Source organism: Typopeltis vanoorti, chromosome 15 (assembly GCF_054136105.1).
Source record: "Typopeltis vanoorti isolate ZY-2024b chromosome 15, IOZ_Tvanoo_1.0, whole genome shotgun sequence".
In the NCBI taxonomy this organism is placed as follows: domain Eukaryota; kingdom Metazoa; phylum Arthropoda; class Arachnida; order Uropygi; family Thelyphonidae; genus Typopeltis; species Typopeltis vanoorti.
In genome coordinates this window covers 7525869-7544466 of record NC_143563.1, presented here as the reverse complement: position 1 = coordinate 7544466, position 18598 = coordinate 7525869, and the positions used below count along the sequence as shown (strand labels likewise).

Here is an 18598-nt window from a genome sequence, read left to right as displayed (position 1 = left end):
TTTTTTGTGAATCAGAATTAATTTTTATTAATTTTTGGATATTAGCATTCCTGTGGTATTATGTTTTATTCATCAAGTTGTTACATGAATAGTTGCAGTTAAAATTAACTGGAAAATGCAGATATAACTTGAAGAAGTGAAATTATATTAAAAGTATGTTTTTTAAAAAAATTTTTTATAGTTGCTCTCACAAATAATTATCATAGATAGCCGAATGTCTGTTTGTTTATAGTAATTTATTGCAGCAATTTTCTCATTTTAGTAACAAACCAAAATGATCTTGCTTTATCTTAGTTAGTTTTTTCAATTCATTGAACAGTCATCAATTAATGACTTCTTTTTTGTGGTATAACAGTCATTCCCCAAGAAACCCCCTCTCTCTCTCTCTCTGAAGAAAGATTGAAAATCTATAGCATTACAGTTAGATAAGCTTGAAATCTTGTTTTGAAGTACAGACATGATTGTTTGGACTTCAAATGTCTAGTATGTAAGTAAGGGCTTTATAAGGCTATGATTTGTCCACATGTTGACTGCTGTGCACAGATTTGGTCACCTGCATTTCTTGAGGATCGGGAGGTGGTGGAGAGGATTCAGAGACAAGTGACCAAGCTAGTGATAGTGTTATTTTCTCTCACGTTATTATTATTGTGTTTTTCAGTTCTGTATACTTGGATTGTGAGCGTTGGGTCAATCACTCTAAAATATTTACTCTCAAATAGATCCTTGAATGAGCCTTTGAAAAATTAATATGGGCTACTAATATGACTCCTTATTACTTTACTTTTAACTAATCCTACCTAACACTTGACTCTCCTTTGTCCTTTCTTAAATGAATATGTTCTGCACACAAAGCAGGCCTTAAGGTTATTACTGTGTCCAATTTGCAGTTCGTCACAATTCTCGTACTTCTCAACTTTGTTTGATTATCGACTGCACCATCCTAATTGAATTAATATAGTCTGAGAATTTTTTTGGGGGGGGGGGGGATCACAGGCAAATTTACGTCTGCTCATGCAGCACGTCGTGGCGATTCTCTATCAGTTTGCACACAGGTTCACAATTATTTCCAGACAGTGCATTGGCAAAAGATCAGGTGAGGTCATTAATCGAATAATGCAAGTTTATTGCTAACTAGTAAGAGATTACAAGTAATCATCCATGAGGAGGAAACTACTTCTCTTGACCAAACTATACTGAATCAGCTTAACATACATTTAATAGTTAAATACATAGCTTTCTCGCAACTTTAAACTTTAAGATGTTGTTCAACAAATTTACAGTATAGGAGTAGTTATCCCCTTATCTCTAATCTAATTTAGTTCCTTCCATTCTTTGTACATAATCATAACATTTTACTCTTGCATTTCTACAGCTCTAAACTCAAATTCATGCAACTCCCTTCTGTAAGCACCAATATCACTCATGCTAATTCTAATCTTATACATTTGAGGAAAAGTTCTTAACAAAGCATGCCTACTTACAGTACCTTTTACATTCACAGTCCAATCACATGAACAATATTTCAGTCTGGATTTCTTGCCTCTATTCCTTTACTTCAGGGTACAATAGTCGTGTGGGCACTCCATAGACAATTATGGTGACCTAATCTAGGGTTACGGATGATGTCCTTTCTATGACAATGGCTGTTTCTATCCTCACTGGTCGGTCACTTGGGCTTTATCGGGCAGAATTCACATCCCTGCAGCGAACCTTGTTCCTTGAAACAGTCCAATTATATTGGGGAGATATCCCGTTGAAACTGCTATGATTTTCCATCGGGATGCTAGGAATTAACCACCAATCTCTCCATCACGTCCTCGGGTAGTCGCCTTCTCCTCGTCCCTCCATGCATCGAAGCAAGAATCCCACAGGTATGGCCTCATCTCCCCACCGTCAGAACTGGATCCTCGTCAGAGGATCCAGTTCTGATGGTGGGGAGATGAGGGTAAAGGACAAGTGAAAATAAAAAGAGAGAGTCTCTGTCCCCTTAAATATCTTTTTTAATCCTTTGTTTCAGTACTGAAATTTCCATGATTGTCCCTTTGTATGAAGTCATTTCGCTTCTCCCCCCCCCCCCCTAAAACATCTCTAATGTGGGCACTTAATTTTGTTCACAAGACCTTACCTTGTGAACTTTTACTCCTTTTCCTTTCTTTTAGAGAACATGGTTGTAGAATCCATAATTTCAAAAATGAATGTGAACTTTTACTTTTGCTGATTCACCTTTCTAATCTTGTTAATCCCCTCTCTTTAGTTTTTCATACAACTTTCAACAGGAATTATTTATGCACTTTACAAGAATATAAGGTATTATCTAATTATTATTTTAATTTTACATTTTTCATTATATATACATGTGTTTGAAACCCCTGTAAAACCAAGCCCGATAAGTTAACTAATTTAACTTATCATGTGAGATTTTGCAATAGGTCTATGGAATGTTTCTTATGAGGATAGATTGAGGGTGTGTGTGTGTGGGTTGCAAAGTTTAGTTGACAGGCAGAAGAGAGCAGATATGATAAAAATTTATAATTTACTAAAGGCTTTCTATAAGATTGGTACAAAAGAAAAATTTCAGTACATGGGGAGGGGGGGGGGGAAACAAGAGGTCACACTTGGAAGTTGTCCAAGAGTATGGTAGTAAGTGTGTGAGATTAGGTTCTTTATGTGCAGAGTGCTAAATGGGTAGAATGGATTGCCAGAGGCGGTTGTGAGCACCTCAACAATGAATAGATTTAAGGAGATGTACAGTAAATATTGTGTTAGTGGATAAAGTGGGTCTCCATGGTGTACCCATATAAATAATAATAATAAGATGGAGGATCACACTAGAATAGTGAAAATCGTCTATCCTCCATTGTTTTAGCATAATTCTATTACATTTTCAAAGCTGAAAAGAGTAATTGCAAACATCCATGCCACAGTATATTTTAAATTCACCACCTAGTAGTGGTAATTCTGGTGTTTTTTACTTTAGTAACTTACATGATCCATTTTCTTACCTACCAACTAAAGTAGCAACTTTTTAGCTTTCAAGTTGGCAAGACTGCTCTGTTTAATTATTAAGCAGTTTTATATAAGCTAATATTATCTGGAAGTGATTATGCATAAAGGTATGATCTCTTTCATATAATGTGCAATTTTGATTTGTCTACAAAAATGCTTAGAAGACAATACATGTATTTTAGCAGTTCATTTACTAACAGAAAGATATCATGCCCATGCTTAGTGTGTAATGAAAAAATGAAACATTTTTCATTTTTTTAATCCATTATACAGTATTAAATATATTTGTGAAATATACTACTGGATTAGTTTTGTGGATCACAGGCTGATATCAAAAATACCAGACATTTTGGCTCATAGCCAATTTTTTATACTTATTTTTATTTATATATATTCTTTTATGTTAATAAATAAATATATAGCAATAAAGTATTGAATCATGCTGAATAGGATAACAATGCAAAAAAAAGCACTGAACGCTAATAATAATTGTATTTATATTCTGATGTGAGGTCATTATCTTCTCCTGTTTGACTTGGATCATACTTATTAATGTGTGTTCTTTGTTCATTCTAGGTGAACAAGTACGTGTATTGTCATATAATAGGACAGGAGAATGGTGTGAAGCACAGTCTTGGACTGGCCAGGTTGGGTGGGTGCCTAGTAATTATATTACGCCAGTGAATAGTCTTGAGAAGCACTCTTGGTATCATGGCCCTATATCAAGGAATGCTGCTGAATATCTTCTTAGTAGTGGAATCAATGGTAGCTTTCTAGTTCGAGAAAGTGAAAGTAGCCCAGGACAGAGGTCCATTTCACTTCGTTATGAAGGAAGGGTATATCATTATCGCATTAGTGAAGATTCTGAAGGAAAGGTATTCACATATTATTTTTGTTCTTATTGCACGTGCACACACACATTATGCCATAAAGTATTGAATCATGCTAAATAGGCTAAGAATGCAAAAAAAATCACTGAAAGCTATAAATGTTTTCAAAGATATAAAAGATTATATCTTTGAAAAAGTTGTTAATAACTTGCCTGTATTGCAAATAATAATCATGTATTTTACTAGTAATGTATTTGACAGATATACATATATAAAACATATACAAGTGGACAAATACCAGTAAAATCAAATGCAAGTTTGGTAATTATTTAAAAAAAAAAAAACTGATAATTACAGAGGTATTAGTTTAGTGAATTTTAAATGCACTAGAAATATAAAATACTATATTTTATATAATAGATTATATACATTTTATAACTAAGATGAAAAGCCAAATGGCTATTTTTTTCTGGCGAGGTTGATAAGTTAAGGGGATAAAAAATCCCTTATTGTTTTTCAGCCAGTAAGCGAAACTAAGATCGAAAACTACGATCTGAACGTTTCATGCCGACGAACCTCGCCAGAAAAAAATAGCCATTTGGCTTTTCATCTTAGTTATAATATGTTATAATAACACCTTTCTGGCAATCGTATAGCGAAAGTATGTAAGTTCTTTTCACTTAAACTCTGATATTCTAGGTCTAGCTACTCACTGATGAGACCTCAAAAAAGGTTGAAACCGGTCTGGGTAGTGACCTCTCCTCATAATGTAAAACAGTATTACATCTCCTAGGAGCTGTGTGTTTTTACATTATGAAAAAATATCAAGAATAGTGAGGGAGCTTGCTCCACCTTTGCAACAAGTTGCCCTGGTGTGGCACTACCAAGTGGTCAAGTACGCTTGGATCCGCCGACAGTTCGTCGGCATGAAACGTTCAGATCGTAGTTTTCGATCTTAGCTTCGCTTACTGGCTGAAAAACAATAAGGGATTTTTTATCCCCTTAACTTAGATTATATACATGCTACACAATACATAGTAGAATAATTAATGAAAAATTGAAAATGTATAGTGAATAATGTTTTTAGTAGAATGTCAAAATGGATTTAGAAAAAAGACGCTGTAGAGTGTCTTTTTTCTAAAAATGCAGTGGATACAGCTTTTTGTTTAAAACTGCTTATAGAGAAAGGAAGAGAATTTAATTTAGAAACTCACCTTTTGTTTATATCAAAAACCATTTGATATAAATAAAAAGTAAAAAAGGCATTGTTTTGATATATTACGAAGAATAAATATACCTAATATTTTATCACAGGCAATATTGAATATATACAAAGGAAACGAAATAAAAATAAATGAAAAGATGTCTGAAAAACAATCTGTAAAACAGGATGTAAGACATGGATGTCATCTTTCTCCAATACTTTTTCATATTTATTCTAAATAGGCTTGTACAGCTCATTGGAATTGACAGTTCCTTCCTCAACTAGGCCGCCCGAAGAAAGACCTTCGTTCACTTCTAGTCGCCAACTAGAGAACCTTTTTCTAACTTGACTGGTTCTTAAGTTAGTTGATCTCTGGCACAAGCAAGCAGGTTTCTTCTTCTGGAAACTTGAGTTTTTCATGCCCTAAACTCAAGAAAATCAACCATAGAACTCACACTATTTCAGACAATAAGATATCATGTTATGGTTAACCGATAATGAGATGGTAGCACTTGTCTGCCACTCTCTTCACTGGATGCCACTTAAAAAACATTAGTGATTGTCTTGGGCCAGCTGCTTCTTGGACTACCAGTGGAGATTGAACTGCCCATTCAATCTAAAAACAAAGTTAAATAAGGCTGAAATGGCATTGCCTACTTTAAGGGAATACAAGTGTTTGGCAGATTTTTGGTTTTAATGAAATTCTAATATAATGGGACACCTTGAATAACCCAGGTATAGAAATTTCCTGGAGTAATAAGATAAATATGTTATTATTTGTTATGATCAGGTAATAATATCAGAGCAGTTCCAAAGAGCAATATATAATTTAAACATAATAGTAGAATAGTCTTCAACTCAACATCACCAGAGTTCAAGATCGGTACTATTAATATAAGAAGCCTGAATGGCAAATAAATGGAACTAGCAGAAGAATTGGATAAATGACATTTTTAGGTGTAACATTAGTTTAAAAGCTGGTATATCAAATTAGCCAGAGATATCATCCTTAATAATCTCACAAAAGTGAGCATTCGTAATAATTTTAATATCTAATCTCAGTCTCATTTTTTCCCCATGTTCTCGGTCAGTTTAACCATTGTACTGACCTTGATATGTATATACATTCATAATTACATGGAGGCGAAGTGTTCATTCAAGTCGATATAAATTATGGATATGAAAGGTATATTTTTGATATATTTTTATCTCTGTAGCCATTTGGGTGGTTAAGCACAAAATAAAATTAGGAAACAGTAATTATTTCTAATTTTAAGATTTAAAAAAAACTGAAATAATAAATACAGTAGACTCTATATTATGACCCCCACTTTTATGACTGGTAAAGTTTTCTATTATGAATATATGAAATGCTGGACCACAGAAACAATATGATTAGGATGTGTATCTTCTCCAAGGTTGCTGACTAAGAACACATCCAACTGAGAATTTTAATTAGTATGAATGATTTCTAATAACTGAATCAGCATGGCTTATTTTTTCATCCACTGATTGAATTTTATGTCACGAAATATTGCATATACAGCTATCCCTTGCTTAGCGCGGCAAAATTAATTGTGGCAATCCCTTGATATACGCGGCAAGAGTTTTGATTAACACGCCTTTAACCCTGCAGAGCTCGCAGCTGATATGACAGATACATGCAAAATGTTTAATATAAATATTCGTACACAATTCAGTGTATAGCTTGGAGGTCATGGGTAGCTGTGCATTCATATGTTATGAGTGATATTCCGCATTTTTTGCTGTCAGATTGGTTTAACACATGTTATGTAAAGGTTTGGGATATTTCACAGTGAATTATATCTGAGAGATATATATATATACCGTGACCTCCGATGTCAGTATAGTATGGTTTATTTATTTATTTTTTTATTCTTTGTGCAATAATTTCTAGATTGTAACTGAAAATAAATAAACCATCATGTATTACTGAAATAGAGAGCCAAAGGCTTATTTATCATACATGTCCTCTAGAACAGTGGTCTCCAAAGTGTGGTACGCATGCCCCAGGGGGTACGCGAGTCGATATGTAGGGTACGTCAACAAAAGTTTTATATTGATAGGAAAAAAAATTAAGTAATTAATTAAAGATAAAGAATATTACTTTCTTTCATCAATTAAACATATATTTAATATAGACAAAGACGTTATAAAGATCCAGTAAACTTAAATTTGCGATTAGCGCACATTGGGCAACTTTCCACACGTAATCGTCCGTGGCAAAGCTGTCATGTTTTTTAAAACTAGGGAGTAAATCTCTTGCTTCGTATCATTGCCATTGTTTGTAGAGCATCCTAGTGTTGACAAGCCCAGCTAGAGAAGAAAAATTGCTTAGTTATCCTGCTATCTACAGATGACACCACAGTTGTATTAATTATTTGACTATTAGTAGTAAGTTTAACAATTTTTAGTATATATATTGTTTCTGTGCAATTCCAACGCCTTTTTGTGTTTACTTTTATGTTCATACTCGAAATAGTGAATTAATATTATCAAAATTGCTTACATTTTTTAAAAGTGTTTGATATTATCAATAGTAAATGAGTTATATTTAAATTTTACAAATTAACTATCACAAAATGGATAAATGGTTAAAAAATTTCCTCCAAAGAAACCACGAATTGAAGATAATTATGATAGTACTTCTACATCAGACGAACAACAAGGAAAAGATAGGATTGATTCTTCTGTTCAAACAAGTTCGTTATCAGTCAAATTAAGTGATAAAAACATTAATCTGAAACTTAACAAAACCTTGCCCAAGAAAGTTCGAAATTATCAAGAAGACTACTTGAAATGGGGATTTACATCAACGATAGTCAACAATGAACCTTGTCCTACATGTGTATTGTGTCATGAGATGCTATGTAATGGAAGTATGAAACCATCATTATTAGTAAGACACTTAAAAACTAAACATCCTGAACATGAACACAAATCTTTACAATTCTTTGAACGATGTTTGAAGACATGTAATTCTCAATCCAACAACTTAAAAAAATTCACGAAAATTAACGATAAATATTTGGAGGCATCTCTTGAGGTTGCATTCTTAATTGCTAAAGACCAAAAGCCACATGCCATTGGGGAAACACTTGTACTCCCAACCGCCATAAAAATGGTAGAACTAATCCATGGAAAAGAATATGCAGATAAACTAAAATGTATTCCCTTATCAGCAAATACTATTGGTAGACGTATAGAAATCATTGCTGATAATTTAAAGAAGCAACGTATCGCAGCATCAGAAGCCATCAAATCAGAATTTCAAGAAATTATGAAAGAAATGCAAGGCTATTGTTCACATTAAATATTGTAATAAATATTTTTGTAAGCTGTTAATAATCAAAATAATGTGTAAAAATATCTAGCGTTTTTAATTATTATATAATGAAACAAGGCATATTTCCTCTTTATAATACTTATTACAATAGTGTTAGATCCTAAATGAAGGAATCTTGGAAAGAAATCATTCATTTAGGGTCTAACATATAAAACTTGTAAACATAGAGAAATACCTGCACAGCAGTTGTAATTAAAAGTGAAACTTCCTCACTTTATGTAAAAATTTATATTCTTTATTTAAGCACCTTATATTTAAGCTATTGTGATTAATTTGAGATTTCATTTTGTATGTCTTAAAAAAGAGGGATAATGTGAATTAAATTTAATCCTTACTTAAGCTATGTAAAATCTATTGTGAGTCATCATAAAGCTGTTAAGTATTAATTCCTGGAAGGCCTAAAGCTACACGCGTACAGCGTAACGCTGGCGGGTATAGCTTATTCGGAAAATCACGTAACCATGTATTCCATGAATCCGAGTATATCAGCGTCGTAGAAACGAAGGATAAGCCAAAAGGTGAAATTAGTAAGGATCGTGTGCAAAAAGGGGCTGAAAAAGAGGGCGCTCTATAGGAGTATAAAAGGGGGTTGAACCTGGAACACAGGGCAATTCTCTTGGTCTCTTGTTGTATAGTTTCCCTGTTGGGTGGTTCGGAAATTGGCGGGCACTTTCGCGTGGGGGGGGGGGGGTGAAGTCTGTGATGTCGGGCAGCAAGCGTTCGTAAAGAAATGAAGCTGGATTCTATGCAAAGCTGAAGGTAAAAATTCCGGTCCTAGCAGAATCAAGCCGTCGCTAAAAAGCCTCATCGAGTTGTTCCTGAAACGCAAAGATTTTGAGTACGTTTCCGGCAGAAAGAATGAAGATAGCGTAACCCCTACGTTGGTGTATAGACAGCAAAAAAATAGATGAGAAATATCCAGACAAATACGCGGTGCGGAACGACGCGAAAAAAGTCGGTAAGATGTAATTGCTCTAATTTTGAATGTTCATTAGAAGAAAGAAGATTGTTTACGATTGTGAAATTTAGAACTTTATTCTAAGGAACTCTTTGAACAATCTCTAATCAGAAAGTTAACCTCGTTTGTGAGTAAGAAGAATTGTTTAGAAGAGATCTTTTTGTAATTTTGTATGTGATAGGATTAACTTGATGCAATAAGAAAAGTAGAATTTAGTATCTCAGTAACATTTGAATGGTTGTTAGTTTTGTTCTTACAAGTAATACCACTGAAAGGAATATGCTTAACTTAACATCGTTTACTTTATATCCCAATGTGTAATTACTGTGTTTAGCTTGCCTTATAAGCTTTAATTAGTTCCAGTGTGTTAATCTCTTAGTTCGAGTTTTATTTAATATTGAGCATAATTGAGCATATGAATTTTGTATTGTGTTTTAGATATCCCAATAAACATGTCATATTTACCTGAACCTGAGTCATGCGTGATTACGATTCCAAATTACCACTTATAAAAATAGAACCTATTTTGGCGGGAAGGATTTAGAGAGTGAATATAAAATGTAGATTTAGGTCACAACTGCAATAATCTGAATCTATACGGCAGTTAAAATAAGATATTGTGTAGGTAATCTTCAGACTCTAGTATTGTATCCCTGAGCAAGGATCTTTTCTGCTATAGGATACTGGCTGGCACAGCAAAATATAAATTTGCCAGTATCCAAAGAGGAAACAATCGTAGATATAAAAATAAGATTCAAGTAAGAGAAGAAAGAATAAATAATGAAAGATAAATATATAACAATAGAGCATCCGGTAGGATTTTGATAGAAGGTTTAAGTAAGAAAGGATAGATTTAAGTAAACAACAAAGTGAGTATAAAAGATATAAAAGGTAGATAGGCATATTTCCTCTTTATAATACTTATTACAATAGATTTTTGCTCAATCAATTGGGGGTACGCGCTGTTTATTTTTTCTGTCTTTGGGGTACACGATCAAAAAAGTTTTGAAACCACTGCTCTAGGAGATGTGTTTTACATTATGGAAAATACTAAGGAAAGTGATCTCGAGCTTACTCCACCTTTACTACGAGATGCCCATAAGGTTGCTTATGCTTGCATCCGCCGAAACTTTTAGTTTCTATATATTCGGCATGAAACTCTTGTAGTTTCTATATTCGGAATTGAAATAATGTTGGATTCAATATCCACTTAATTTGTACCATCATGTTTTATATTTGCGCTGTTTTTTCTTTATGTTTTATTGCTTGTTTACCGAGGTCTGGAGAGTCATTTTGCTTGTTATCATAGAATTTATGCTGATAAGAAAAAAAACTAAAACTGTTCAAATGACTATTGATAACTTCAAATACAAACTTATTTATTAAATTACTGACCATTTACGAAAAACAAAACTACATTAGAGCCTACCAGTTTTGCCAGCAAACTGTCTGGCTTTTTCAAGGCGTTTACGGAGACATAAAAACTAGTAAATGCAAATTGAAAGGAACATAAAAAACGTTGTAAACCAACTAGTAGCTAAGATTACACATTCGTGTGACAGAGAGGACTTATTGTTCTTATGCATTATCACGCATGCATGTTTGTTGTAAACGTGTAATGTGTTTACTGGCTAGCTGTAGTTCAGATTGATTTAGAGAGAGAGAGAGAAGATCAAGTTTTTCCACGAACTGTTTAGGATTGCACCCTGATTTCTATTGAGGTTTCCACTGGTTATTAACACTATTGTGGCTTCCTTGAATAAACGATGTCTGAAGTCATCATCCAGATATGGCATGGAGCTGTTTTGCCACTCTATCGTGTGGTTAGATGTACAGAAATGATGTGCTAAGCCGGAAGAGATACTTCTGTTGTGGTTTACATCACCAACATGTTCTTTTTGTCTGATTTCTAAACTCCGTGAATTTGTCCGATGTAGGCAAGACCACAGGAGCAAGGAATGTAATATACTCCAGGATATTTGTAGAAAGGCACCTTATGTTTTGGGGATCCTAAAATTTGTCTGATGCTGGTGGTTGGTTTGAAGACCACTCTGATGTTGTAGGCTCTTAGTATTCTGGCTATTTGATAAGAAATTGACTTGATGAAAGGGATCACTACAGTAGAAATGTGCTGGGAGCGTGATTCTTCTTGTCTGGGGTTGTTACCGTATAGATATTTTTTGATGATGTTTTGAGGATATCCATTTTGTGATAATGTGTTGGCTATTAGTGAGAGTTCAGTGTGTATCCTCCTCTTCTGGTATAAACTTTCTGGTGCTATATTTCAACATGTGGATAATGCTCAGTTTGTGTGTTTCGTGATGGTTTGAAGTATAATGAAGATTATCTTCCAGTATTTATAGATATTATAAATACTGGAAGATAATCTTTACCGTATAGATATTTTTTGATGATGTTTTGAGGATATCCATTTTGTGATAATGTGTTGGCTATTAGTGAGAGTTCAGTGTGTATCCTCCTCTTCTGGTATAAACTTTCTGGCGCTATATTTCAACATGTGGATAATGCTCAGTTTGTGTGTTTCGTGATGGTTTGAAGTATAATGAAGATTATCTTCCAGTATCTGTGAGCTTTCTGTAAATAGATAATTTGACACTATTTGATTGTTTCTTTATCAAGATGTCTAAAAAATGCACCAACAGACATACTTACCAGTCTAGATGTTGTATCCCTTTTCACCAATGTACCAGTAGAAGAGATAATAAACATCATCCAAGATCTCTTTCCTCTAGACATCACACAGATGTCTAGACACTGCCTTCAATCTAATTCCTTCAAAGTTAATAACACCATATACCAACAATTAGAAGACCTGGCAATGGGAAGCCCACTATCACCATCTTGTGCAGACCTTTTCATGGAAAAACTTGAAAAAGAAATTCTCTCCATAATCTCCCCTAGACCATCTACATGGTGGAGATATGTTGACGATATCTTCATTATATGGCAAGACAGCTTAGAAAATAAAACCGTTTGTGGATAAAATCAACTTAATACATAACAAGATAAAATTCACTCTGGAAGTGGAAAACAACAACCAACTGCATCTTTTAGACATCTTGATAAAGAAACAATCAAATAGTGTCAAATTATCTATTTACAGAAAGCCCACAGATACTGGAAGATATCTTCATTATACTTCAAACCATCATGAGACACACAAACTGAGCATTATCCACATGTTGAAATATAGCGCCAGAAAGTTTATACCAGAAGAGGAGGATACACACTGAACTCTCACTAATAGCCAACACATTATCACAAAATGGATATCCTCAAAACATCATCAAAAAATATCTATACGGTAACAACCCCAGACAAGAAGAATCACGCTCCCAGCACATTTCTACTGTAGTGATCCCTTTCATCAAGTCAATTTCTTATCAAATAGCCAGAATACTAAGAGCCTACAACATCAGAGTGGTCTTCAAACCAACCACCAGCATCGGACAAGTTTTAGGATCTCCAAAATATAAGGTGCCTTTCTACAAATATCCTGGAGTATATTACATTCCTTGCTCCTGTGGTCTTGCCTACATCGGACAAACTTCACGGAGTTTAGAAATCAGACAAAAAGAACATGTTGGTGATGTAAACCACAACAGAAGTATCTCTTCCGGCTTAGCACATCATTTCTGTACATCTAACCACACGATAGAGTGGCAAAACAGCTCCATGCCATATCTGGATGATGACTACAGACATCGTTTATTCAAGGAAGCCACAATAGTGTTAATAACCGGTGGAAACCTCAACAGAAATCAGGGTGCAATCCTAAACAGTTTGTGGAAAAACTTGATCCTCTCTCTCTCTCTCTAAATCAATCTGAACTACAGCTAGCCAGTAAACACATTACACATTTACAACAAACATGCTTGCGTGATAATGAATAAGAACAATAAGTCCTCTCTGTCACGAACGTGTAATCTTAGCTACCAGTTGGTTTACAGCGTTTTTTATGTTCCTTTCAATTTTGCATTTACTAGTTTTTATGTCTCCGTCAATGCCTTGAAAAAGCCAGACAATTTGCTGGCGAAACTGGTAGGCTTTAATGTAGTTTTGTTTTTCGTAAATGGTCAGTAATTTAATAAATAAGTTTGTATTTGAATTATATAAACGACCATATATGTTTAGTTTAAACAGTTTAATCTTGATAACTTCTTTTGATAAAAAAAAAATTGCAGTTACTAATGTAGGTACAAGTTTTAATTAAACATTTATTTTGCATTCATTTTTTCTCTCTCCTAAAAGAGTACCATATGAAACAAATTATTAATACTGTAATCAATCATGGATGAATTGTAATTTTTACCATTGATTATTAGATTTGATACACGCGGTAACATCGAGGGATTAATTAACTACGTTAACCGAGGGATACCTATATATTTGTTTAAAATACAATCAGTATGAGTTGCAGTTCCCAGATCACTTTACAGGTACAGAGAAAAAGCTTCTGCACTTGTGAAGTGACCTGTATTAAAGCAAACTGTTGTGATTTAATTCACTCTTAATTTATTGTCAACTTAGTTTAAAATTATTTATGTTGCAATAAGATATCTGGAAAAAAGAGAAAGTGAATTTTAGAATAAAAAATCCTTAAAAAAGTGGAGAACATTAACATTAGAAGAAAAACATGAAATTTTTATCCTTGAGGAATTCATAATGTAGTTGATGGAACTTGTTCCAGATTTCACTTGTTTCATTTTTTGATAAGCACCAGCTTAAAGAATACACATATTTATTTTTTATTATAGAGTTCAATCTGTATTTCCAGGAATGTAATTCATGATCCTGAGTTTATGGGAAATTTGGGTTTTGGTTTATGACAGCCTTTTTAATGTCAGTTTTTTAGGAATCTGATTGTGTAAAAATACTGACATTAAGAAAGGTCTGCTGTAATCAATAAACATGTACAAAAACAGTGATGCTAACCTATGTATTAAATTATTTTTGTTCTGGTTACTTATTTGAAGGCAGCATAAATTGTGAGGGGATGAGACAAGATGATGACCAGTAGTATGTTTTTGTACTCATTTGTTCTTTGCAGCTTTTAACTGTAAGTCAAGTATTTATACATTTTTTCTACATCTGAAAATAATGTTTGTGTCTGTTATGAATTTTGCAGGTATTTGTTACTTCTGAATGTCGCTTCAACACATTAGCTGAACTAGTTCATCATCATTCCATGCACACTGATGGCCTAATTACAATGCTTTTGTACCCAGCTCCTAAAAGGAACAAACCCGCAGTCTTTGCTCTAAGTCCAGAACCTGATGAATGGGAAATAGACAGAACAGATATTGTGATGAAACACAGGTTAGGAGGTGGTCAGTATGGCGATGTTTATGAAGCTGTTTGGAAAAGGTATAATATGACAGTAGCAGTAAAAACTTTAAAGGTAAGTTTCCAGAATAAAGATGAAATAAATCTTGGTTCATTATTTAAATTACTTATTGAATCCAATGGTTCTTATATTTAGCTCCCACCTGGTTATATTCATTACTATCATAATGAGCTCACTCACAGTGACAAATTAATGAAAATTCCTGACCAACACCCCATACTACCAGTGCTGTTCTAAACAAAAATGACTATAGTAAATCTTTCAAGCAAACTATTGTTCCTGTGAGTTTGCTGTTTCAAGTGTTGACTGTATTCAATGAAGAGACCAACTGAGCTGTTTTGGTTTCTGTCTTAGATGCATAAGCACCTAATTAGATTCATTTGGTTCATCTGTATGTAACAGAACTATGTTTATATAATTTTATTCTTCTTTTACATAAGCTCCAAGATCTAGGTGGATTGATGCAGTTAGAACTGCCTTAGAACACTGAAATATGAAGTTGGATAGTATCGGAATCCTGACAAATAACAGACTAATTTAAAGGAAAATTGTTGATAGGAAATAAGTAATAATGTGAACTTTTCATGTAGTACTATCATAGTATCCTGTATGCTTCTTGAGAGTGAATAACAGGAATTTGATAACGATGATAACGATTACATAAACTAAAAACAATTCTAGGTTCAGTAGACCTAAAATTCTACTCATAATTTCATTGATGACAGTATGTAAATCCTACTCACTTGACACACCTTCCTGTTTTTCTACATCCCAAATCTTCAAAATGTTCAACCAGCCTTAAACACTGATTTTCATATCATTCTTCAATGTGGGACAACCTAGTAGTTACCATCACCAAATCGATCCTGTCTTTCAAAAAAAATTTTTCAGTTCATCTTCCCTTATCTTTGATAATACATAGCTTGTTTCATAAGAGCAAACGTCTCTTCTTGAACTGGCATTTATCTACTTTCCCTGGAACAAACACATCACATCCATAACTTCTTCATCCAGCAGAAAATTTTATCCTTTTCAGCTCATATTACTTTATTTGAATGCAAATCCCATGCACGAAAGGCTCTAAACCTATTCTACATTAGTACTGTGCGAAGTTTTTGAAGATGATACTCATGAACAATCTGACATATATGATTTGGCACAAAACAGAACAACTGGGCTCACTTTCATTTAACAGACTTTATCTGTATGAGTTGTTGTTATATGAATATTTCTATATTTATTTCCCTATTCATACATGAATAAATTATGCCTTTTGTGTATATCTGTTAATGTCAAAAATGTGTATACATCTGTTAGATCCATTTTGTCTGCCCATCAAGTTATTTCTCAAATGAAATTAATCGCATCCATGACACTTTTGAGCCAATGTTTCCTCAGTACATAATCAACACTACTTTTGCTCCCAACTTCAACTTTCCCCAAAACACAGAAAGCATTTTACATGTTCATAAAAGGCATAATATTCAAATATCTTCAAGCCTCACCAAAAATTAGCTACCCTTATATTATATAATTGAAATATTTTTGACAAAGTGCAAGAACAGACAGTACTTGATTGGATGATTAGAAAAAATACATCAGTATTACACTGCAGCCACTCTTGTGTTCCAGTGAGATTGTTTTCAGAATCTACATTCTCTTACCCGAATAAATTTGGGTTGCTGTCATCATAAGACCATCATTTCATTCTGTTGATGGTTTCATGATGACATTGTCCCAGATTTTTAGTAGGATGAAGCCATATCATCCTCTCACCACACCTGCACTCATAATATGATTTAATGGAATAACTACAACACAGAGAAAAATAATTAAACCTCAGGTTTAGTTGTTTCAGTATTTTGTCACAGAGACATCTTCAAGAATATGATGTTAAAATTGTAACAACTGACAAGAAACAATAAGTGGAAGAAATGACATTATACTATATAAAGACTTTAGTCTTATGAGGGGCACCTCATAAGACTAAATTAAAGAATTGAAATAAGAATTAAGCAAATTAAGAGGATATTAAATCCAACATCATTTCAAAGCCAACTACAGAAACTATAGAAGTTTTGTGTAAAATTTGACCAGAGAGCTTAAGGAAATACGCCCCCCCCCCCCCCCCCCCCGCTATACTACGAGTTGCCTTAGCCAAACCTAATAGGTGGCATGAACGCTAAAGCGCCAATATATTTGCCTCCTATTGGTTCATTTTGATAAGGTTTCACTGACCACAGCTGTTTCAAACTCATTGGTTTTCATCAGGGATCAAGCAGAAACCTAAGAGAGCAAAACTTGAAGCATTGACGAGGTGTATTAACTGTATTAGATGTTGGATTTAATATCCACTTAATTTGTATAATTTTGTATCACCGATTTGAAGCCTACATGGCTCTTTATTTTTAGTAAATACTTTATGCACCAACCGAGAGTTCGCTTACAGGAAATACACTTCTCTGAAGCTTCGAGTTTCTTAGTACTGAGATTTTTTGCTCTCTTAGGTTTCTGCCTGATCCCTGGCAAAAACCAATGAGTTTGAAACAGCTGTCGGATCAGTGAAACCTTATCAAAATGAACCGATAGGAGGCGAATATATGGGCTCTTTAGCATTCATGCCACTTATTAGGTTTGACTATGGCAACTTGTAGTATGGTATCAGGCATATTCCTGTAAGCTCTCTGCTCAAATTTTACACGAAACTTCTATAGTTTCTGTAGTCGGCTTTGAAATGATGTTAGATTTAATATCCACTTAATTTGTATAATTTTGCATTGCATTGCTGATTTGAAGCCTTTGGCTCTTTATTTTTAGTAAATAAGAATTAAAGTTTCCCAAATCTTCTTATTAGTTTCTAAAATCTAATCCTGTGGCATTCTCTTTAAGAGGGTTGCAGCTGATGAACAGTCCGCTTCCATGCCTCTCTATCTCTTGCTTCTGTAAGATTCTTGCCTGTCCAATCTTTGATGTTGTCTTTTCATTGCAGTCGGGGTCTTCCTCTTCCTCTCTTTCCCTCCACTGCAATACTATTCTAGGAAGCTCTCCAGAAGAACCCCTCATCAAATGTCCTGCAAACGCTATATTTCTTCTTTGGATACTAGCCATATAGTCTCTTTTCATTTTGAATCTTTTAAGAATCTCTCCATTGCTCACTCTTTCAGCCCAGCTGATACGATCCATTTTTCTCAAGCACCACATTTCAGATGCATTCAATTGGTCACTCATCTCCTTATTGATCGTCCAGGACTCGCATCCATACATCCCCATACTCCAGATCATTGTCTTGAGGATTCTTACTTTTAACTGTGTTGTATCGTGCTATTTTGCTGACTGATCTAATTATGATGGTTATTTGAACTTATCCTTACTTCTTTAAATTCCGGTTTTTATTTGTCAGATGTTGATTTTGATACTGATCCCAATATAAAGAAATTTATATTATCCTGCACCACCTTATATTCAGATTAGTCTATATAATATAGAGGAATCAATCATCAACTAGCATTTGCAATCTCACTTTTCTACAGGCCGAGGTTAATATTATCCGATAAATTTTTATGAGCGGTGCAATGAAAGGAAATCAGGCAAACATCAAATTGGATTCAATAAAACAAAACATTTAATGCAGGGTTATATAACATGTACATCTAAGCATAACTTTCTAAACAAGATAATGCAATTGAACAAATCCAAAATATCTCTGATACAGGTAGCTATTCAGTTAGGTTTTAAGATTAAAGCCAAAAATCTTAGATCTTATTATTCATGACATAAGTATCTCTATTACAACCTGTCTCTATTCTGTGAGACAAATCATATCATCTACACATCAATTTTGTTCTAGTGCTTGGAATAGATACAA

General features: G+C 33.9%; 1 protein-coding gene across 3 annotated transcripts in view; it reads left to right on the top strand.

The window, feature by feature from the left end:
- Positions 1–18598, top strand: part of LOC150098339 (uncharacterized) — a 275596-nt gene that overhangs the window by 134494 nt on the left and 122504 nt on the right. For all 3 annotated transcript variants that reach the window (XM_090405890.1, XM_090405891.1, XM_090405889.1), the window contains 2 exons: positions 3583–3881; positions 14515–14787. In XM_090405890.1, the coding sequence (XP_090262016.1) occupies positions 3583–3881; positions 14515–14787 (572 nt within the window). The remainder of the gene's footprint in view (positions 1–3582; positions 3882–14514; positions 14788–18598) is intronic.